Source organism: Pelmatolapia mariae, linkage group LG3_W (assembly GCF_036321145.2).
Source record: "Pelmatolapia mariae isolate MD_Pm_ZW linkage group LG3_W, Pm_UMD_F_2, whole genome shotgun sequence".
NCBI lineage: Eukaryota > Metazoa > Chordata > Actinopteri > Cichliformes > Cichlidae > Pelmatolapia > Pelmatolapia mariae.
This window is the reverse complement of record NC_086229.1, coordinates 14,429,076-14,451,561: the sequence shown is the minus strand read 5'-3', so window position 1 is coordinate 14,451,561 and position 22,486 is coordinate 14,429,076. Positions and strand designations below refer to the sequence as shown.

General features: G+C 42.2%; 3 protein-coding genes across 3 annotated transcripts in view; 1 reads left to right on the top strand and 2 right to left on the bottom strand.

The window, feature by feature from the left end:
• Window positions 1-22,486, bottom strand: part of LOC134620724 (oocyte zinc finger protein XlCOF6-like) — a 95,285-nt gene that overhangs the window by 27,348 nt on the left and 45,451 nt on the right. The window lies entirely within an intron of this gene.
• Window positions 167-2,798, top strand: LOC134615967 (nuclear factor 7, ovary-like). The gene has a single exon (XM_063460665.1). The coding sequence runs from the start codon at window positions 442-444 to the stop codon at window positions 1,822-1,824; it is 1,383 nt and encodes a 460-aa protein (XP_063316735.1). The 5' UTR covers window positions 167-441; the 3' UTR covers window positions 1,825-2,798.
• On the bottom strand, window positions 13,174-19,639 carry LOC134646733 (NLR family CARD domain-containing protein 3-like). Its single transcript, XM_063500591.2, has 9 exons — window positions 19,518-19,639; window positions 19,153-19,254; window positions 18,129-18,189; window positions 17,783-17,969; window positions 15,829-17,626; window positions 15,141-15,314; window positions 14,683-14,856; window positions 13,932-13,978; window positions 13,174-13,777 (listed from the first exon to the last, which is right to left on the bottom strand). The coding sequence occupies exons 1-9, from the start codon at window positions 19,637-19,639 to the stop codon at window positions 13,233-13,235; spliced, it is 3,210 nt and encodes a 1,069-aa protein (XP_063356661.2). The 3' UTR covers window positions 13,174-13,232.

The following is a 22,486-nucleotide window of genomic DNA, read 5'->3' as shown; positions in this document are numbered from 1 at the left end:
AACTTCACAACAGGTTTCATGTTGTGACCTGTGGAGGTGAAAAGACACAAAACCTGTTTTACAGTTTTTGAGCTACAGGCAGGATTGAAACACACCTTAGTTAAAAGTCAAACAGCAACATTTGTCTCCTCCCCTCACGTCACTCAAATGCAACAAACCAGGAAACAGGAAGTTCTTCGTCCTCAGTAAAGAGAGACGCACAGACGATCAGACTGAGTTCAGACCAAACTAGCAGCTTCCTCTGAGTGAGTCCAGCTACAGGAGAGAAAAGTGGAAAACTCCAACACTGCTGCTTCAAGCTGCTGACGCTCCACACACTGAATGTGAGTTTGAGCAAAAACACGACTCAAAGGAAGTTTCAGTGAAGGTCGTAGAGGAGGGAGGGGAGCCAGGACTGACTGTACTTCCTGTCTGCTGTTTTCAGCTTCACTCACAGACTCAATGGCTTCCAGATCAGAGGAGGATCTCTGCTGTCCGGTCTGTCAGGAGGTCTTCAGAGATCCTGTTATTCTGTCATGTAGCCACAGCTTCTGTAAAGACTGTCTGAAGAGATGGTGGAGAGAGAGAACAACACATGAGTGTCCAGTTTGTAAGGAAATATCAGTTTATGATCCACCTTCAAACCTGGCTTTAAAGAACCTGTGTGAGTCGTTCTTACAGGAGAGAGATCAGAGAGCTTCAGAGGCTCTCTGCAGTCTGCACTCTGAGAAACTCAAACTCTTCTGTCTGGACCATCAGCAGCCAGTGTGTGTCGTCTGTAGAGACTCAGAAAAACACACCAATCACAGATTCAGACCCATCGATGAAGCTGCACAACGACACAAGAAGAAACTTCAGGAAACTCTGGAGCCCTTAAAGAAGAAGTTAAAGGTTTGTGAAGAAGTTCAAGTGAAGTTTGATCAAACAGCAGAACACATTAAGGTCCAGGCCCGACACACAGAGAGGCAGATTAAGGAGCAGTTTAAGAAGCTTCAGCAGTTTCTAGCAGAGGAAGAGGAGGCCAGGCTGGCTGCACTGAGGGAGGAAGAGGAGCAGAAGAGTGGGATGATGAAGGAGAAGATGGAGGCTCTGAGCAGAGAGATAGCAGCTCTTTCAGACACAGTCAGAGCCACAGAGGAGGAGCTGAGAGCTGAAGACGTCTCATTCCTGCACAACAACAAGGCTGCAGTGGAAAGAGTCCAGCGCTGCCCCTTGCTGGATGATCCACAGCTGCCCTCAGGAGCTCTGATAGACCAGGCCAAACACCTGGGCAACCTGACCTTCAACATCTTGAAGAACATGAAGGACATGGTCTCCTACACTCCTCTCATCCTGGACCCAAACACTGCTCATCCAAACCTCATCCTGTCTGAAGATCTGACCAGTGTGAGAGGAGGAGAGAGGCAGCAGCTTCCTGATAATCCAGAGAGGTTTGATTATTACACCTCTGTCCTGGGCTCTGAGGGCTTCAACTCAGGGACTCACAGCTGGGATGTTGATGTTGGAGACAGTACAGGGTGGTTAGTGGGTGTGTTAGCAGAGTCTGTGCAGAGAAAGGGAGACATAAAGTCTGGATTATGGAGAATATGGTTCTTTTATGGTACATATTTAGCATGTTCACCATCAGCTGAAACTGCTCTCTCAGTCCAGAAGAAGCTCCAGAGGATCAGAGTGAATCTGGACTGGAACAGAGGAAAGCTGTCGTTCTCTGATCCTGATACTAACACACACATACACACCTTCACACAGACTTTCACTCACAGGATGTTTCCATATATTCAAACTGTTGGTAAAGTGAAGGTGTGTCCGTTGAAGGTGTCAGTGTCAGTGGAGCAGATGAGTTGAGGATGATGATGTTTCTAATGTTGTTTCCTGTCAGTGAATTGAAGCTGTTAAACTGCAGCTGTCCTCCTGCTGCCTCGTTGTTCCAAAGCTCTTTGTTTCTCTTTTAGTTCTCACTGTTTCTTTCTGTTTCTGCTGTCCACCTTTTCACATGGAAAATCATTTCACTGTTTCTCACTGAATGACTCCCCAAACTAGATTTGAAATTCTATCAAGTTTCTAATCATTACAAGTGATTCATGTTTCTATTTGATGTGTGTAAATGGAGATGATTTAGTTTGCTGGGATATGGACTGACATGTGTTGAATGGGAGGAGCAGTTTGTTGTTGTCTTCTTGTCTGTTTATGACAACAATAAATATGTTGTTGAAACAATGATTCATGTTTAACTCCATATATGAAATGTTTCTGATCTTTGAATTCTGTTTGATTAAAGACTTTCTTCATGACACAAATGAGATTTCAGTGTATTAATAGAACTAAATAAGCTCAGAGTTGAAAGGCTGGAGTATTATGTACGTGCTTCACTGTCAGTATCTTCAGGGGGATTCAAAGGGAAACATCAAACTGCTGTAATGAGATAAACTAGTTGGGCTGAACACACTTATCTGTAGTTTGTCTCCATCCAGGATCATCAGAATATAATGAACATGTGTGAAGAGCCAAAAAATGCTGCTCCCCTCTCAGCATGATGAGCTCCAGCCTTTGTTAACAGGACAACAGGAAACATGAGACAACTTTCAGAGACAGTAACCAACTGTGGCCACAAGATGGCAGCAGCTGATCTGAGATCCTTTATTGGACAGAACGACTCTGTGACGTCATCAGAGAGACGGCCTTCACTTTGATAGATCTGACGTCATGTCTGCACTGCGATGATGAAAGCTGATAAACACATTGTTATTGATCCATGAAATCACCTCTGTCCTCTCAAGTGTAGCTGTTTACAGAGCTAAAGAAGTCCTTCATCATCAAAACAGACAAACATGTATTTTCTGTATTAAGTGACGTCATCCTCACTCTAACCTCTTACATACATTCTGTTCAGTTTTCCTGCTGTAAGAAATAAACTGTGTGCAAATATAAATGCAGGGAAACATCCATTAATCACAGGTGAGCCGTTTGTTTCTGACTCACATTAAATGAGGCTTCAGGTGTAAATACCTCAGAAGTGTTTCTGAGTTCAGTAGAACCAGACCCAGTCAACCATCATGGCATCCACAGCACTACACAATGCAACAGAAAGGCCTTCATCATCTGCTGAAGCACCTCTGAACCACGACGCTCTCCCTGCATCTAAAAGCTGTTAGTCAGGATGAGATGCTGCTGTGATCGCTCACAGTTTACCTGTGAGATCTTTGTAAATATTGTCTTTGTTTCTGAAGGAAACACCTTTAGTCTGTTTTTATTTGGAGTGCAGATCTGGGCGTCCATCACTTTAACCTGCACACGTTTAGTTATTGAGTGTAGTTGATGTTTGGCAGCATTTTATAAGTGACAGTTCATGAACGGTGCAGGAACAGAGGACGCCTGACCATCCTACCTGTGTCAGTAAGAAAACTTTCATCACAACTTCACAACTTAACACAACTGAAACCTGAATTCTGTGTTGCATAGTTTACTAACAGTGTGTGCTAACACTGAAGTTAGCAGTTTGTTTCCTCAGAGCTGCTGGGACAAACCACAGTGACCGGCTACAGAGTTTTAGTTAAGGTGGTTCTAATATGTGACCTGTTGAATTATTTACAGGGATTTATTTTTCATTTAAAGCATCATTTGTGAAGTTTTTATGAAGTTTAGTTCTTTTATGTTCTTTGTGTAACGTTTAGATTTTCTTCTCTTGGGATGGGTATCGTTTAGGTTTTATCCCATACCAGTACCAAACCGGTACTTTTGAAACGGTGCTGGTGCTTAAACGGTGCTCAAACCGGTGCTTAAAGATAAATTCTTTACAAATCCTACCATGTGTATTCATGGATTTTTTTTTCACATTCTGTCTCTCACAGTCGACGTGTACCTCTGGTGCAAATTACTGGCCTCTGTCATCATTTTAGGTGGGGGCACTTGCACAATCGGTGGCTGACTAAATACATTTTTGCCCCACTGTATGAAGACACTGAAAATTAATTTGGAAACTGTTTTATGCAACTTTTTTACATTTACAATTTTCAGGGATGAACCTCTGAAATTACTTTAACTAGAAATTTGTGTAAAAATACCACTATTGCAATTTATGTAGTTACTGATGACTTAATGCATACATATGATTAAAATTTGGGATATACGTAATGGTTGTATTGATGTATAGCAACTTAAAATACTCCCAGAAATGGCACTACAACATGTAAAAATATAAAGATAAGCTCAGGCGGACTGGGTTCTTTAGTAGGTCTAAAGGGTTAACCTGCGTCCTCACATCATGAATATGAAGGGTTGTAGTGGGAGAAGGTGGTGTGAAATCCTCATAGCTGTGGAGTGAGGAGGGGGCTCCTGTGGGTGAAGTCTTTGATGGTGGTGATGGCTCTGTGCTGGTGGGAGTGGGAAGGTGGGGGGATGATGGACCAAAGTGTCTCTATTGTTGGGGAAGGTGGAGGTGTCAAGGCTGCTTGATGTCTCATCAAACCAGCAGTAAGAGTCGTTGAGGGTGTTGGCCAACAGCAGGTCGTCAGTGGAGTGGGGCTGTGTGCTTATATCCTTACTCTCATTTCCCTTAGCGTATCTGTAACATGCAACTTCTGTCGGTGCTGTGCTACTGGAAACTGAATTTCCATCACACTATATGTTGTGATGATCTCAGTTCAGTCATGGTGTGTTCTGCAATCCTGCTGAATTGTGTTCCAGTCCCATCGACTGTGTATGAGCGTACAAAGAAGCGTGTGGCAGGGATGAATCGGAATGTCTTGAGCCTCAGCATCACATCATCATAGTGGGTGTCACAGTAATACTCGGGCAATTCGGAGTCTGGCGAGTCTGAGAGGTCCCATGCTTGCATGTCTCCCTCTGAAAGGGGAGACAAATGTCAGTAGACTTTTTACATATTGTCCATGATGAAAACTCAAGATTTCTTTTAAAACACTGAAACGTCTTGATGCATTCTCAATCATCCAGGAAAGTAAATCTCCAAAAGTTGAATCTGTTCATCTGGACGTAGCGTTTTGTGGGAGAAACGTTTCGTCACTCATCCAAGTGACTTCTTCAGTCTCAGCTGACTGCAGGTTTCCCCAAACCTTATAAACAGTACATTTGCATAAAGACTGAAACCAGCCCACTGAAGGAACAATGGGCTGTGAGGTCAGTTCCTTAATCATAATTATGCAAATTCCCATGACCATTGATCAACAATCACTGACCAAAACCCACTGATCAAAGACCACTGATCAATGGCCATGAGTACCATTCACAGAGAGTTGGGGAATGGCTGCAATCACAGCGTTGTAAGATGGCGAAAGATGTACCCTTAGGCCCCCTCCTCGATTCAGAGATGGTCTTTCCCTCTTCACGTAAATGGCCTCCTTGACTCCGCGCTCAAACCAGCGTTCCTCCCTGTCCAGGATGTGTACATCCTCATCGTTGAAAGAGTGTCCACTGGCCTGTAGGTGTAAATAAACTGCAGAGTCCTGGCCTGATGAGGTTGCTCTTCTGTGTTGTGCCATCCGCTTCGCTAGAGGTTGTTTGGTTTCCCCGATGTATAAATCCTGGCAATCCTCCTGGCACTTAACAGCGTACACTATGTTACTCTGTTTGTGTCGGGGGACCCGATCCTTGGGGTGGACCAGTTTTTGGCGCAGCGTGTTTTGGGGTTTAAAAGCCACAGAGACCCGGTGTTTAGAAAAAATGCGTCTCAACTGTTCCGATACTCCTGACACATATGGGATCACTACAGGTTTTCGCCTGGGCAGCGGTTGTCCTTCTCTCCTGGATCGACTGGAGCTTTCTTTAGGTGCCTTTCCTGCTTTGACAAAAGTCCAGCTGGGATAACCACATTTACTCAGGGCCTTCTTGATGTGCTGTTCTTCTGCTTGCCTGGCCGCTGTGTCAGTGGGGATGGTGTTCGCTCTGTGTTGTAGCGTCCTGATGACACCCAGTTTGTGCTCCAGTGGATGATGAGAGTCAAACCTTAGATACTGATCCGTATGTGTAGGTTTACGGTACACATCAGCCTTTAGATGTCCCCCATTACTGATGGAAATCTCACAGTCTAAGAAGGCTAACCTGCCACTTTTCATATCCTCCCTGGTGAATTTGATGTGTCGGTCCACCGAGTTAATGTGATCCGTGAAATGTAGTACGTCCTGAGATTTGATTTTCACCCAGGTGTCATCCACATATCTGAACCAACGGCTTGGTGGTGTTCCAGGGTAGGATAGCAAAGCCCTCTTTTCCACTTCTTCCATGTACAAATTGGCCACGATGGGTGAAAAAACGATGGTTTCAGTCATTATGCAAATGTACTGTTTATAAGGTTTGGGGAAACCTGCAGTCAGCTGAGACTGAAGAAGTCACTTGGATGAGTGACGAAACGTTTCTCCCACAAAACGCTACGTCCAGATGAACAGATTCAACTTTTGGAGAAAACACTGAAACATTCATTATGATCCCTCAATTGTCTGTAGCTGTAGCAGCAGTTCATAAATTCCAGTTTAGTTACCACTCAAAGCAAAGAGTAGTGAGCGACATTAGTGAAGTCAGAGGTCAGAAATCCAGAAACTTGTCATTTGCCATGAGTGTGACTGCTATTGGTCCTATATTTGATATTGTGGTTTCTTGTCCTTTCAGATCATCACGTGGAGGTGAAGGTGGAAGAAGGCTCAGAGTCTGTCACCCTGCCCTGCACAACAACACCTGACCTGCCTGAGAACACCAGAGTGGAGTGGACTCGCTCTGACCATGAACTCTTGATAGTTCAGGAGTATTCAAACAAAGGTGGCAAACTTATGAAACAGGACAAGTTTCACAGAGACCGAACAGAAATGAATGAAGACCTGCTGAAAACTTCAGTCTGACCCTGAAACAGCCCACAGAGAGACACAGGAGGATACATCTGCACCATCTACAGGGACAAAGACATCCTGAGACAGAAAGTAGTGCTGCACTATGTCAGAGGTCAGAGCTGGTGGACAGTGGCTCAGATTAACTTCACAATTCAAAGGTCATAATTTATTTATGCATTTATTTTTTGTTTCTCCACAGAAAAACTTCCACTTTGGGCCACAGCTGTCGTAGTTCTTCTTGTTCTTGTGGTTTTTTGGGTGTCTCATATATAGTTTTCAACACTATTTCATGTCAGGTGAGTCTCTTGTATGGAACGCCAGGACTGCCATAATGAATTAATTAAATACATCTTTAAATAATTAATTAAATGTGTCAATAATTTAAATAAATAGTTATGACACATGTAATTATTTAATTATTGACACATTTAATTATTTAATGATATATTTATTTCATTTTGGCAGTCCTGGCTCTCATCATGAATTAATTTTATCTGTCAGACTCACCCATCAAACTCAGGGGGCTTGTGACCTGCTGATAAAAGATGAACGACAGTCAGAAATATACTGAAACTCTAACAAAGGCAGAGGTTAAGAGTAATTCAGGCTTTTCCTTGCATGTTATGTAGCTGATACCTGCTGTCTTGTGTGGTCTCCTGGTTGTCTGGGCTGTTGTCAGCTGCATGAGTGTTATTGCCTGCTACACAGATTTCCTCAGACGGACGTGATCTGACATTACATCTGTTAGTCTGACGTCTGTCCACAGTCGAAGACTCTATGACTGAAGCAAAAATGTCTTTAAACGCCGCCAGAGAGCGTTTGACAGTCTGAGGAGTGATCAGTGACTTTGCTGTCAAAGGAGGCACTGGAGCTCCTCCTAGAGGTTTTAATGAAACTGCCGTGTTGCCATTTTTGGGAAGAGCGAGTCTGGGAGATTTGCTCTGTTTAGACTGTTTCTTCCTTTCTTTTTTAGGTTCAGGCCTCTTGGGATGAAGCTGCTGAGGCTTTGAGGACATGTTCTCCAAATCTTCAGCTACGTTGTTGACATGCCACCATCCGCCCAGGGCTCTCCTTCTCCATTTGGCTGAATCTGCTTCCGTGAGCCGCTCCTTAAGTCGACTTTGCGACACGGGCACTTTTGGTGTGACTGATAGTTTTCCAATAGGATCGTGTTGATATCAGTCTGACTCTGAAAAACCCCACACAGGGAAACATTGGGAGAGACACATGTTACGTCTGGAGAAAGGGAGACATAATCAGATCGAAAACAGTGATGTTAAAAGTAACAGTTTCTCGGGTGCCATTGTCTAGATATTGAACTTTGGTTTTATTATATTAATTTCCTCTTTATGATAGAATGAACTTTAATGTCCTCTTGTTTAACCTTCACCCAGGAGTACCCGAAGCTAGCGTGCAGCTAGCAGGCTGCACTCTGCTGGGACAGGACAAAGGACAAAGGCATTATGTTGTTTTTTCTGAATCTTTGGTTTTTATTTAGCCTTTTCTCTATTTTGTTCAATGAGTCTTAGCTGCACACTGCCTTTGAAACACATGTTCAACAAGAAGCCACAGAAACCTTTATCACATTAAAGTCTCATTGTTTCTGTACAGATTTTCATGTATTCTCATGTGTTTGGCTCCCAGAGTGTCGATTCCTCCTTCTGTCTCATCTTCCTCTGTTCTCTGTTACCTGGTCTTTCAGAGTACTGTTAGGGTGATATTCTGCCAAGTGTGAAGTTGATGAGCTTCACAGTTACAACAGGTTAACATTTCTGAATAACATGATGAAAGTACAAGCATGAACATTTTAAACATGTTTTTTATATTTATTTATATTTCAACAATATGTTTGAATGTTTTAATCCAGCAGTTTAAGGTCGGGCTCAGACTAAAGTCTGTGTTAAGACGACACCATTGCAAAATGTTCGTTTTGTTTTTCAGAGGTGGGCTTTCTGCATCATTACCCTGTTGCATAATCTGAGTGAGCTAAAGGGCATGAACTGATAGCTTCATATTCTCCTTCAGGATTATCAGATAGGGAGCAGAATTCATGTTCATCAAGTGAGACAAATTGTCCAGAAGCAGCAAAGCAGCCCAGACCATCACACTACAACCGCCATGTTTGACTGTTGGTGTGATGTTCTTTTTATGAAATGCTGTTATTTTCAGTGCAGATGTAAGGGGACTAAGACTTTCCAGAAAGATGAGCCTTTTGTCTCGCCAGTGCACAGATTATTTTCCCAGAAGACTTGGGGATCATGGAGATCATTTTGGCAAATGTGAGATGAGCCTTCGTGATCCTTTTGGTCACCAGCAGTTCTCGTCTTGGGATTCTCCCGGTGTTTGAGGATGGAAGCAGGGTTCCTACAACTTCAGCAAAGTTAGATTTAAGACTTTTTTGTCACTCAGTATTTAACAATAACAAAAAAAAATTCATTAATTTATTAAGAGTTAGACTAAACAGGGGTTAGAGGTCAACATGTTGAAGTTTGCGTGTGATCAGTGATGAGGGGTTTCTGTATTACCCCTGACATGCTATTTATTTTACAGTCAGCAGACTTCACCAAGTCTGAAAGACTTTCTTCAAAACATACAACATGCCTCATACACACTTACACTGCTGCTTTTATCCATGATAATTCTAGCTCACAGACAGGAAAAAAGAAAATCATGTCTTTGAATGTGTGAGACATTTTAATAACAATTAGTCTTATTCTGAATTTTCATGGATCTGATCTGAAGTCTGAGGTGTTTCTTTGGATGATGTTAAAGACGGAGTACTGTCTCCTCGGTAACCTGGACCTCTGAAGGTTTGATAGTTTTTTCTTACTAACATTAAAAACTGAAGAAAACCGAAGTTTTAATTTAACGATTCAGAGTCAGTATTTTGAAATCTTAAAATGTAAATTATGAACCTGCAAATCACCAAAATCGGTTCACTTCTATTACATCATCTCTGGTCAGGTCCTTTCAGGTTACAGCTAAAAATCTAATACAAGACCTGGTCTGAATCAAAATCAGTACCTTCCTCCTGATTTATGTGTTTATTTATGTATATATGTATGTATTTATGTATTCTAGTCTTTCCCCCTGTCCTCTGCCCTTCTGCCCTCTCCTCCAGGCTGTCCTCAGGCCTGTAAGATGCTGCTGTCATGTTGTCGGTCAGGTTCTTTCTGAAAGAAGCAAACATGAAGATCAGAACTAAACACACAGACAACACACTGGTGAAACTGGAGCTAAAGAAAGACCAACAATTCAAAATAATGAAACATTGAAAACTCACAGCAAACAGAACTTGGAGTAATCCAGTAAGACTGGAACTCTACATGCTGAGATAGCAAACAAATCAAGAACTAAAACACAGATCACAAAGTAGAAATCAACATTATCAATAAAGACAGAAATCAGAGATTCAACTATATCACAAGGCTTCAGATGCACTTTTAGAATATTGTTGAAGAAAAAAATGCTTACAATTATTTGAAGTATTACTATACTTGTGCTGTTTTCTTCATCCTGCAAAGCTGTTCATGTTCAACATGACTGATGAACAGATCCACACAGTCATTCAGTTTGTTTGGAGGAAGCAGCTCATCTGAGGTCATGTGATTATCAGCAGGTTTCAGTGGAGCTGATTTAACTCTTTGGTCCAACAGAGCAGCTCAAACAGAACTGTAGAGATGAGCTGTGTTGATCCTGAGGACTTAGTGATGTGTAGAAATAATGAAACCTTGATGTGTGACAGTTTCTGTGGCTCCAGGTTGAAGATGTGTTTTAAATCCGGTGCTTTGTTGAGTCATATTGTCCTAGAAAGAAACCGATCCTGACAGAAGACAGGATCTGTGATCAGAACTCCTTGAACTCTTCTCTCTAATGTTTCATTTTAGGTCCACAAACACTTTCAGCAGTAAGTAGATCCACACTGACAGGAGACATGACTGTGAAGCAGCACCATCAGACTCTGATCGTCTCCAACATCTTTAAAAACTGCTTTGACTTTTTAGATCTCTGTCCTGTTACCTCCTGCTGTGGTCTGCTTCTCTCCTTCAGCTTTCTCTATAACTCTGCTGCAAACTGCTGCTGCCATCTGTTTAGCTCACGGTGTGTTTGTGTCCTCTCAGTCTGTCAGGTGGAGGTGGAGGAGGGGGCGGAGTCTGTCCAGCTGCCCTTCAAAACCACAGAAAACCTGCCTGAAGATGTTAGAGTGAAGTGGAGGGACAGATACAACAGGAAGCTTCACGTGTATCAGAACGGCTGGAGGCCTGAAGAACAGCACCAGGTTTACAGAGACCGAACGAAGATGGATGAAGACCTGCTGAGAACTGGAGACCTCAGTCTGACCCTGAAACAGCCCACAGTGAGTGACAGTGGGAGATACAACTGTGTAGTTGACAGCAGGAATATCTACAGATACAAAACGGTGCTGCTTAAAGTCAAAGGTTTGTTTATTTGTTTGTTTCTATCTGACTGTCTTGTGATTTGAGTTTGACTTGTTAGAATGATTTTGTTGGATTATGTTTCAACAGCAAGCAAACTAAATCTAGTTTCAACCAGTCTGGGCATCAACAAGTGGGAAAATGAGATTTATGAAACTGACTTAGTAGCCTTGATACTGTTTTATTGGCGATACTTTAACGCAACGTTTCCATAAATTTAATTTGTGACTACTCTCACTTCTAAACTCATCATCATGCACAGACACTAATAACTGGAGCTCCAGGTACCACAGTTTACATTAGCAACAGCTTAATCTTTAAGTACCTTCTATCCATTTCTTCCTCTTAACCGGGGCAGCAGCCTAAGCAAAGAAGCCCAGTCCTCCCTCTCCCTCCCCAGCCACCTCTTCCAGCTTGACTGGGGAGCACCAAGACGTTCCCCGGGGCCTCCCTCCGGTGGATATATGCCCAAAACACCTCACCCAGGTTAAAGCTCATTTCCACCACTCGTATCTGCAGTCTTGTTCTTTCAGTCACTACCAAAGCTCACGACCACAGGTGAGTGTAGGGACATAAACTGACCGGTTATTTGAGAGCTTCACTTACATTCAGCCACATTCCAGTGTGAGTCAGTGATGCTCTTTGATTCTGACAGTCTGGAACAATGAGGTTGTACATTTTCTTCTCACATGTAATTCTGATGTGAATAAAATATCACTTCAGTTATTAAGTTTTCTGAGGTGCTTTGACTAGAAATGAAACTTCATTGTCTGACTGTGTTGTGTCTCCTCTGCAGGGAGAGTTCAGGTCCAGGATCAAACAGGGGACATCAGGAACAGAAGCAGCTCCATTGATCCGACTCCTCTGATGGCTGATCAATCAGTTTGATCTGTGTGTTCTTTGATTATTGATCAGTGATGTCAGAGTGGAGTCAGTGTGATGTTGTTGTTGTGTGTTTGAGACTTTTAGTGCCCATGAAGGTCTCTGCTGCCGTAGATCCTCTGAACTGTGACAGAGGTCTCACTCTGGAGGAAACTCTCAGCACTTTCCAGCAGCTCCTCCATCATGGAGGACGTTCCCTCACTGTAACAGGTGGAGAAGAGAGGAGAGGAAGCACAGGTGGATCCTCTGAGGAAGAGGAGCGTTCCTACAAACCATATAATGAAGCAAGCCTCCATGACAAGTAGAGATTCCTTTGCTCCATTTCACTGCATGGCAAGCCAACCCAAGAGGGGTCATATGATTGTTGAGTTTTTCTCTCTGTGTATTATTGTAGAGTGTACAGGTGTTATATTGAGGCGCTCAAACTTTCCTTCTTCACTTTGGAGTGTGTGAGGGCAAAACAAACACAGGCTATTTTTATTGGACTTTGCAGCTGTTTATGGTCATCAGTTTATTCCTGCAAACCTCTGAACCTGAACAACAATGATGCTGCATTGCTGGCTGATCCCAAAAGGTTGATTCTGTTCATCTGGACGTTTTCAGAAACGTTTGCTCACTGATCAGGTGACTTCTTCAGTCTCAGCTGACTGCAGCTTTACAACCTTACAAACAGCACATTTGCACAATGACTGAAACCAGTAGCAGCAGTGGCACCTGATATATATGATACTAATTTAATACATATACATATATAATCCATACTGATGATGAAGGAACTGAGCTCACAGTCCATTGTTCATTCAGTAAACTACTCAGTTTATTTTGGGCCTCAGAAATGCTCACTCTGTTTGTACATCACTTATCGTCAGCAATAGACTCATTCTGCTGTGTGGACAGGAACACATGTGACATCACTTCCTGTTTGTTTGTGACTGAGGATGAAGAAGTTTACAAGGAATCATTTAGAACAGTTTCAAACAACTGATTGAATCCATGAATCTGAAAACGTGTTTGTGAGTGAAACAGACAGACATGTACAGACTGAACTATCTGTTCAACAGTCAGAGTGTTTCTCTAACAGGAGACACTCTTTACACTCCACTCAGCACAGGGACACTGAGGAACCAGGAAACCAGTCTAACATAAACCCAGGATAAAGAGTTTGAGTGAATGTGGTGTTGAAGGTGTGGAGGTGGATCAGAGCGTCAGAGGAGACTCTGTAGAAGGACAGAGAGCCGGCAGGACAGTCCACATACACTGCTGCTCTGTTAGAGAAAGAGGAGGAGGAGGAGGAGGAGGAGGAGATGGATGTGTTTACGTTATTGTCCCAGACAGAACAAGGACCATCATCATTGCAGATCAGACTCCAGGACTGATCATTGTGTCCAAACCAACAGTCATCACTGTCTCCTTTCCTTCTTATTCTTCTGTAACTCACTGATATATCAACGTTTCCTCTCCACTCGACCTCCCAGTAACAGCGACCAGTCAGACCATTTCTACACAGCAGCTGAGGACAAACATCAAATCTGTCTGGATGATCAGGATATGACTGAACCTCCCACACATGTGTCACCTTCCTGTTGTTGTCAGACAGTTGGAGGTTTGTGTTCACTGTGTTTGTGTCGATTGTGAGTTGACAGGAATCTGATGGAGAGAACAAACACAATCCAGCTGCAGTTATTGATCCATCATCTGTTCATTGATTGACACTTTGATGATGACTCCTGACATCAGAATGATGAAGATGGTTGAATGTGTGCTGCTTTGTTTTCATGAATCCCATTAAAAACACACTTACACTTCCTCAGACCTGGTCTCAACCATCGGACTCCAGCAGGCTCCACCCTGAAAGAAGGAGGGGGGTCAAACCAGCACAGTCAGCATGCACACATGGAAATTACATGGCTCTCATACACAGACTGTTACACACTGATAAAGGAACAGTTCAACATTTTCACAAATACACTTCAGTCCATACGTGGATCAAACTGCTGAGGATTTGGACTGATCCTGGATCTGTCAGTACACCACTGTTGAATGAAATATAACTGATCAAACCGTCACCTTTATTATCTTTTTATTCCTCTTCTGTTTAGCTAGAAAGGACACCTCCCTGCCTTTGCTTGGAAACACATTTACCATGGCTGACACTTTATTAGGTACAGAGTGGCCACTATCTCAGGTACACCTGTGACCTAATTACGCACACCCCACTTTTCAGTCATTTATTTGTAAAAAATGTTTGGAATCATGTATGATTTTCGTTCCACTTCTCAAGTGTACACCACTTTGTGTTGGTCTTTCACGTGGAATTCCAATAAAATTGATACATGTTTGTGGCTGTAATGTGACAAAATGTGGGAAAGTTGAAGGGGACCGAATACTTTTGCAAGCCACTGTAACTATTAGGAGGTGTCAACGTAGTAAAATACAGAACCTTTGGGTCAGATATAAGGTAATTTGACAAATCATGTCTGTTGTAAATGAGTAAGCCATTTATCAACATGACTTAGGTTTTAAATCATCATCAGAAAAGACTGTATACTTACCTGAGAATTCCCAGTCTACACTTTGGACTCTCCACTGCAGAAAATAAAAGTTTCAGTCCTGAATCCTGCAGGTTGTTGTTACCCAGGTCCAACTCTCTCAGACTAGAGGACTGGGAGCTCAGCACGGAGGACAGCGTTTCACAGCTTCTGTCTGACAGGTTGCGGCCACTCAGTCTGAAAAAATTATGACAAGAAGACATGAAACACTTGTGTTAAAGTATATTCATGGTGCCATGAGGAGCTACTGCATTTACAATATTTCAACATTGTTTCAGGACATGCTGGAATCCTTATTGCCTTATGTTACAAAAGACAAATGTGGCAGTTTACTGTGACTTGGATGGATTCATTTAAAAAAAAAAAAATACATACAAACTGGCTCAATGTAATTTTTTTCCAAATGAAATTGATTAAATGACGTTAATTGATGAAAAAAAATCGGTATCGCTTGATCTGACCTCAGTGTTTCCAATTTGCAGTAATGACTTTTCATCCCAGCAGACAAAAGCTTCACTCCTGAATCCTGCAGGTTGTTGTTACCCAGGTCCAGCTCTCTCAGACCAGAGGACTGGGAGCACAGCACTGAGGACAGCGTTTCACAGCTTCTTTCTGACAGGTTACAGCCGCTCAGTCTGAAATCAAGGGGGAAGGGAGACAAGATCAACAAAACAAATAACAGCTTTATTGCTTTTTGGGTTTTTTTTTTTAAAGCAGAACTCAGTGAGGTGCTGGTAGATTCAGTTCCTTTGGTTTATTACCCAATAACACACACATACACTGATATTTGTGACTTTTGTAATGGTAGCATTTATAATGCAAAGCAATAGCGATGTTCCAAGCAAACTCAGATCTCCATGCATGTACACATAAATGCTCGTACATTTGCAGACATACAGATTTTAATGTTCTGTTTTTAGAGTGTAATTAGAGTGTTTGATGTGGTTTGATAGATCAAAACATTTTAAGCTCCTTAAGTGTTTAAAGGCTGTATCAAAAGTTCATTCAAGTTACAATATTGTGGTCAAGGGTTCTCCTTTTTTCTTTTACATTGTACAACTGTAGGCTCATGGATCTGTCATGGAAGAAATCTATGACCATTTTTAATCAACATTTTAAAACTAAAGGTATGATCACATACTTACTTACAGAGCTTTGTTGGAGGCTTTGACCACTGGCAGCAGCCTCAGAAGAGCCTCCTCTGAAGCAGAGTATTTCTTCAGGTCAAACACATCCAGATCTTTTTCTGATGACAGTAAGATGAAAACCAGAGCTGACCACTGAGCAGGAGACAGTTTATCTGTGGAGAGACTTCCTGAACTCAGGGACTGTTGGATCTCCTCCACTAGAGAATGATCTTTCAGTTCATTCAGACAGTGGAGCAGATTGATGCTTTTCTCTGCAGACAGATTCTCACTGAGCTCCTTTATGCACTGGACTGTTTCCTGATTGGTCTGAGAGCTACTTCCTGTCTGTTTCAGCAGGCCTTGTAGGAAATTCTGATTGGTCTGCAGTGAAAGACCCAGGAGGAAGCGGAGGAACAAGTCCAGGTGTCCATTTGGACTCTGTAAGGCCTTGTTCACAGCACTTTGGTGGAGAAATGGTAGGTTTGGTTTGCTAATTAATTTTGACCACCAGGAGGTCGTTTGTTGTTCTTCCAGCAGATTGAGTCCAGAGTTGATGAAGGTCAGATGGACATGAAGAGCAGCCAGAAATTCCTGAACACTCAGATGGATGAAGCAGAACACCTTGTCCTGGTACAGTCCTCTCTCCTCTTTAAAGATCTGTGTGAACACTCCTGCAAACACTGTGGCTGCTCTGATATCGATGCCACACTCTGTCAGGTCTGATTCATAGAAGATCAGGTTTCCTTTCTGCAGCTGATCAAAAGCCAGTTTCCCCAGAGACTCAATCATCTTCCTGCTCTCTGGACTCCAGTGTGGATCTGTCTCAGCTCCTCCATCATACTTGACCTTCTTCACTTTGGCCTGAACCACCAGGAAGTGGATGTACATCTCAGTCAGGGTCTTGGGCAGCTGTCTTCCCTCTCTGGTTTCCAGCACATTCTCCAAAACTGTAGCAGTGATCCAGCAGAAGACTGGGATGTGACACATGATGTGGAGGCTTCGTGATGTCTTGATATGGGAGATGATCCTGCTGGCCTGCTCCTCATCTCTGAATCTCTTCCTGAAATACTCCTCCTTCTGTGGGTCAGTGAACCCTCTGACCTCTGTCACCATGCCAACACAGTCAGGAGGGATCTGATTGGCTGCTGCAGGTCTTGTGGTTATCCAGAGGCGAGCAGAGGGAAGCAGTTTTCCCCTGATGAGGTTTATCAGCAGCACATCCACTGAAGTGGGCTCTCTAGGGTCAGTTATGATTGTAGTTTTGTGGAAGTCCAGAGGAAGTCGACACTCATCCAGACCATCAAAGATGAACACAACCTGGAAGTCTTCAAAGCTGCAGATTCCTGCTTCTTTGGTTTCAGTAAAGAAGTGATGAACAAGTTCCACCAGGCTGAACATTTCCTCTTTCAGCACATTCAGCTCTCTGAACATGAATGGAAATATGAACTGGATGTCCTGGTTGGCTTTGTCTTCAGCCCAGTCCAAAGTAAACTTCTGGGTCAGCATTGTTTTCCCAATGCCAGCCACTCCCTTTGTCAGCATTGTTCTGATTAGGTCATGTCTTCGAGGTGAGGCTTTAAAGATGTCTCCTTGTTTGATTAATGTTTCTGGTCTGTCTCGTTTCCTGGATGCTGTTTCAATCTGTCTGACCTCATGTTCATCATTGACCTCTGCAGTCCTTCCCTCTGTGATGTAGAGCTCTGTGTAGATCTCATTCAGAAGGGTTGGGTTTCCCGCTTTAGCGATCCCCTCAAACACACACTGGAACCTCTCCTTTAGTGCAGATTTAAGGTTACGTTGGCAAACTGCAGCAAGATGTTCTGAATGAGAAGAAATATGTAGAATATCATTTGAAAGTGGAAACAAACACTTAAATCCAAAAAGAATGAATCTTTAAAACATATTGTTCCATCTCTTAAGACATTAGTAAATGTTCATTTATCCAAAAGTTTAAATCCTGTTAGAAATCCTCTTACTACTCTGCAGATGGTCAGCCAGCTCCTCCTGCTTCAGTCTCCTCAGGAAGTCCACTGTGATCTTCACAAATGCCTCTCTGCTGCTGCTCCTCTGACTCTCTAAGCATTCTGGGTAATCTGGACTCAGAACCTTCTGGATCTTCTTCAGCTCGTTCTTCACAAAAGTGATGATGTTGTCCTCCAGCAGCTGGAACAGAATATTTATGAATGACCCAATCAGACTGAAATCATGGAGCCAAACATCAGATCCATGTTGGACACACTGACAATCCACTGGTCTACAAAGAGCAGCATGGAGATGACTGTGAACAGAATAGATGTAAAAAAGTGTTGTACATGTACAGACCATAAATATAGAGTCCAGCTGCGTTTGATGCTGCTGGGCAGACTGACCACTGGGAACCACTCTGTGGAGGAACCATGAAGAATTAGATCAACACAGGATAAAGATCCAGTAGTTTCTGGTCAAATAACTTCATCTGAATCAAGTTCGTCAAGTTTGAAACTCTCAGATTGTGAAAATATGGGTCATTTTTAGTAACTTTATGGACTTTCTTTCAGTTGTAATGTCAGGGATGATTTTGAAGAGGCTCATTAAACTGAACCATCAGCAGGTCACTAATCCAAACCCAGAACATGATCCGAGGTCTCCCTCCACCACCAGAACACCAGCTTTACTAACGTGGTAGATCAGTGTAGTACAGATTAGTAACTGATGAGTCATTTTATCAAAATCACTGAGTGCTTCACATCCGACCCTCTGATGTTTCTGTAGACATTGTGCATATTTAATGAATGTCTGACAGTTTTACATTCATTCTATGAATACAGTGAAATGTTGTGTTATAGTCACCATGTTTTTTCCAGCATCATAAATTCTTAAGTTCACATAATTAGATTCTTTTTCACAGCTGAAAAAACAACAACATTTATTCTCTATGGAAATCTGCATCCTCCACTCCAAAGGTCACAATCTGAAGGTAACATCTGGTTTCCTGTGATTAAATCTGAGCATCAGTATCGTGGGATTTATCCACTATATCCACACCACTGTGGTTCAGTGTTGACCTAATGGAGTCTCGGGCTTTAGCTGCTGGGTCTCTTTGTGACCTCTCAGACTGTTTAACAGATCAGACACAAAGAGAATCAGAGCAGCTCTGTTCTTTAAAGACAAACATGAACCCACTCAGGTCACACTTTCCCCACAGATATCACTGTCCTCAAACAGCAAATGACCAAGTCTAACAATTTGATCTTTTCTCTTTCATTGTTTTCTTTTTAATGAGTCTTGGTAAAAATCTGAGGATATTTCAGGCCATATTTATCCAGGAAAACACAAACATTTAAAGGAGTCATCACAGCTCTCTGACCTCGTTGGTCCAGGTTCAGCACTGAAGTCTGGAACGGCACCTTTCGACCAGTCACTCCTCACAGAGGGACAGCTGTACCCTGTAGACTGTGACCTTTGACCTCTGCAGACAGAAACATAATAAAGTCATTGAAGCAGCTGTGATCACACAGACTGCAGATAATGCACCTGTTCCCTGTCAGTAACAGTCCTCTTAGGTTAGAGTTCAGCTGTTTACAGGAAAACTGGAGAAAACGGATTTTTGTTACAAATTCATTTTCATTTCCTCTCAGATCACAAACAGTCAGAAAATCAACCAGAATCAACATTGATTATAGTGTCAGTGCAGAATTATTACTGTTAACTCAGAGAGTTCAGCTCTCTGACCTCGTTGGTCCAGGTTCACCACTGAAGGCTGGAGGATTTCGATCTTTGGACTGGTCACTCCTCACAGACAGACAGCTGGATCCTGCAGTCTCTGCTCTGTCCTCCTCTTCCTCCATCATCATCTTCAGTCAGTCTGAGAGGTAAACCACAAACACTCAGTGAGTTCACATTTACAGAAGTAACTGAGTCTGACTATTGGCAGGTTTAAGTGTCTGTGTTTTGGCCAAAGTTATAATTGCTAGATTCTGATTTCCTTTCCTTTCCAAATACTGTCCAACAGACTGATGGCACAGCAGTGCAGAGGCTGCATAATCCATAGCTGGATTATGTCTTTGTCAATATTTCCACTGCTGCACAGGAAATAACTTTATTATAAAATAAATATTAAGAAATGAACTTTATTTTTCAAACACAAGCTTTACACAACTTGCACATTCACACAAGCACTTCTTTCCTGCTGCTTCCTGTCTAACATTCACACTCTGATGGATGCATCAGGAAACAACATGGGGTTAGTATCTTGCCCAAGGCCATCATGCAGACTGGCATTGAAACACCAGCCTCCTGGTTAGTAAGTGACCTGCTCGGCCACCTGAGCTACAGCCACCTCATCAAAGTGACCAATCACATTTGGGCTCCGCCTCCAAACTATCCAAAGGGGCTTTATTGGCAGCAGGTATGCAGGTAAACTCAAACATCCATTCAGCTGCTTGGTGCTTCAGAAGGAAAATTGTCAGCTTGTGATTTAAATCACAGGAAACTCGCAATTTAGAGTCCAGCCAGAGGGCTGCTGTTGTTTATCTGTAAAGTCTTTCATCTAAACTTAAACACATTGATAATTATGTGGACACATCTGGAACATGTAAACTAATCTAACCCAGCAAACATGAAACCAGGTAACCACCAGAGCTCATACTCTGATAGCTGCTCTGCTAGCTAAGCTAACTCAAGTGAAGAAATGAGGTGATGCTGCTGGGAGTGACATCACAGACTAGCAGTTATTCAGCATATATTTAATCCTTATTTTCTGCTCCTGTCACCTCTGTTTACCTCTGACAACAAGAACATTTAGCCAACAGTTTATTAACTTTGGTGAAATTATGAACAGGCATCAGCGCGGTCACCTATAGGCTACTGTCCTTTAGTGCTGCAGCAGCAGGAACACCAGTTAATCTGAAATCTCTTTTTCTCTCTAAAGCACAGTGACAGCAGACTGAGTCAAAGACAGAAATCTTATTTAAACACCAAACATTCACCGGCGTCACTTCCTGATCCAGGATTCAAAGAGGACGTTGCACTTACTCAGCTTCTTCCCATGAACGTCTTCACTCTGCAGCTCTCTGCTGTCTGGGCCAGGTCTGTGTAGAAACAGAGAAAATCCTCTGCTTCTTCTCCATCATCAGTCCTCTGTGTCTGCAGGCTGCGTCACATTAAAGAATTCACACCAGCAAAGAGTCCGAAGTTCCAGTTTACAGGTCAAAGCTCAGCTGCTGCACTGTGTATAACAATTTACTGTTCAACAGTAGATAGCCCGACTGTGGCGTCTCTGCAGCCATAAATAGTTTATACATTAAACACTAAACCATAAAAGAGTCTTAAACTGCAGCCCGCAAAGCTCAGCTGCTGCACCATCATATGAATTTAGATAAATCATTAATCATTGTCTTTTCCCTCTCAGCACATTCAGTTGGCTTGGGGTGTTTTGACTCAGCTACACCATGTTTCAAATGTTGGAAATAACTGTAGTGCTAAACTGGGAGTGATTTGGTTGTATTGGTTTGGTTTTTGGTTCTATATTTCCATGTAGATGAAAGAACACAGATTCATTCTTACCTTTTCAAAATGACTGTGAGGTCCACCACATCTTAGATTTTATGCCTCTTCCTGAGATATTGCGAGTCATCTGCAGCGAACCACTCTTACTAGATTGTATCACATCAACTCAACAAGAACTGAGAAGTGTTAAGTTGTTAAATTTCATGCAGATCGTATATGATTTCATTATGTTCATGTTAGAAACACTTTTTTTCCAAACACGTTAGACTCTTGTAAATGTAATAAGCATCCAGTTTCTCTTTTTTGAGTGAATGATTAAGAAGGATAAACAGAGTGTTTCTATATATAAATAGTTTCTGATTCATCTTCAGTCCATCGTCTGATTAACCTGACGTTCATATTTCTGAGTGGGAACTAAATGATTCCACCATCATTTCTGTTCTCTCTGTATCCAAGAGCAACATTTGGACTTCTGCTGTCTCCATTTCATAACCATGTTTTAAGTATTAACAAACAAACCCAGTCTTCCACGTGTCACTTTATGCTGGATCTGAGTGATATTTCATTCATTTATGATAAAGTCCAGTGGTGTTCATTTAGAGAATTAAAGGCAAACTGCTCAAAGGTCAGCTGTCTTTAGATCAATCATTAACCTGCAGATGGTGAGAAAAACTAGTTTTGTCCTGCAGATGGCGATCTTGCACCGAGTTCATAGAGCCGACACTTTGATGATGCTGGTCTACTCAACTTACTTTTAGCCTGGGTTGGACTAGATATGAGCAGCTTCCACTCTGGTTTTCACTGTTAAATACACTTGTTTGATTTCACTTTTAAAAGTTGAAAAATAAACATTTTTTTGCAAAATTATTTGTTGGCACATTTTTTGAGGGTCAAATATCTTGTTTGATTTGAGGAATGTTAAAGTGGAAAAAATGAGTCAGGTTAAAATAGTGGTACTTTAAATCAATAATAATGTAATTTAAAATGTTGATAGTGGTTGTAGTGGGCTTGTAATGTAAATGTGGTCTGATTAAATGTGACATTACTGGTGACGCTGCATAAAACCCTGATAAAACAGTTCTATTAGTGGGTCTGTGTGATCAGCATCAGTGGGTTAAGGTGAGGCATTGACTAGTAGAACGTCATGTTGGTGTATGACAACACATGAGCCAACATCAGACTCCAACCGCTAT

Coding starts and splice junctions, on each gene's coding strand:
- LOC134646733 (XM_063500591.2), bottom strand. CDS start 19,639: ATGATGATGGAGGAAGAGGAGGACAGAGCAGAGACTGCAGGATCCAGC. Junction 19,255..19,517: donor GGTGAACCTGGACCAACGAG/GTCAGAGAGCTG, acceptor TTCTGTCTGCAG/AGGTCAAAGGTCACAGTCTA. Junction 13,979..14,682: donor TGTAGACTGGGAATTCTCAG/GTAAGTATACAG, acceptor TCCTTCTTTCAG/GGTGGAGCCTGCTGGAGTCC.
- LOC134615967 (XM_063460665.1), top strand. CDS start 442: ATGGCTTCCAGATCAGAGGAGGATCTCTGCTGTCCGGTCTGTCAGGAG.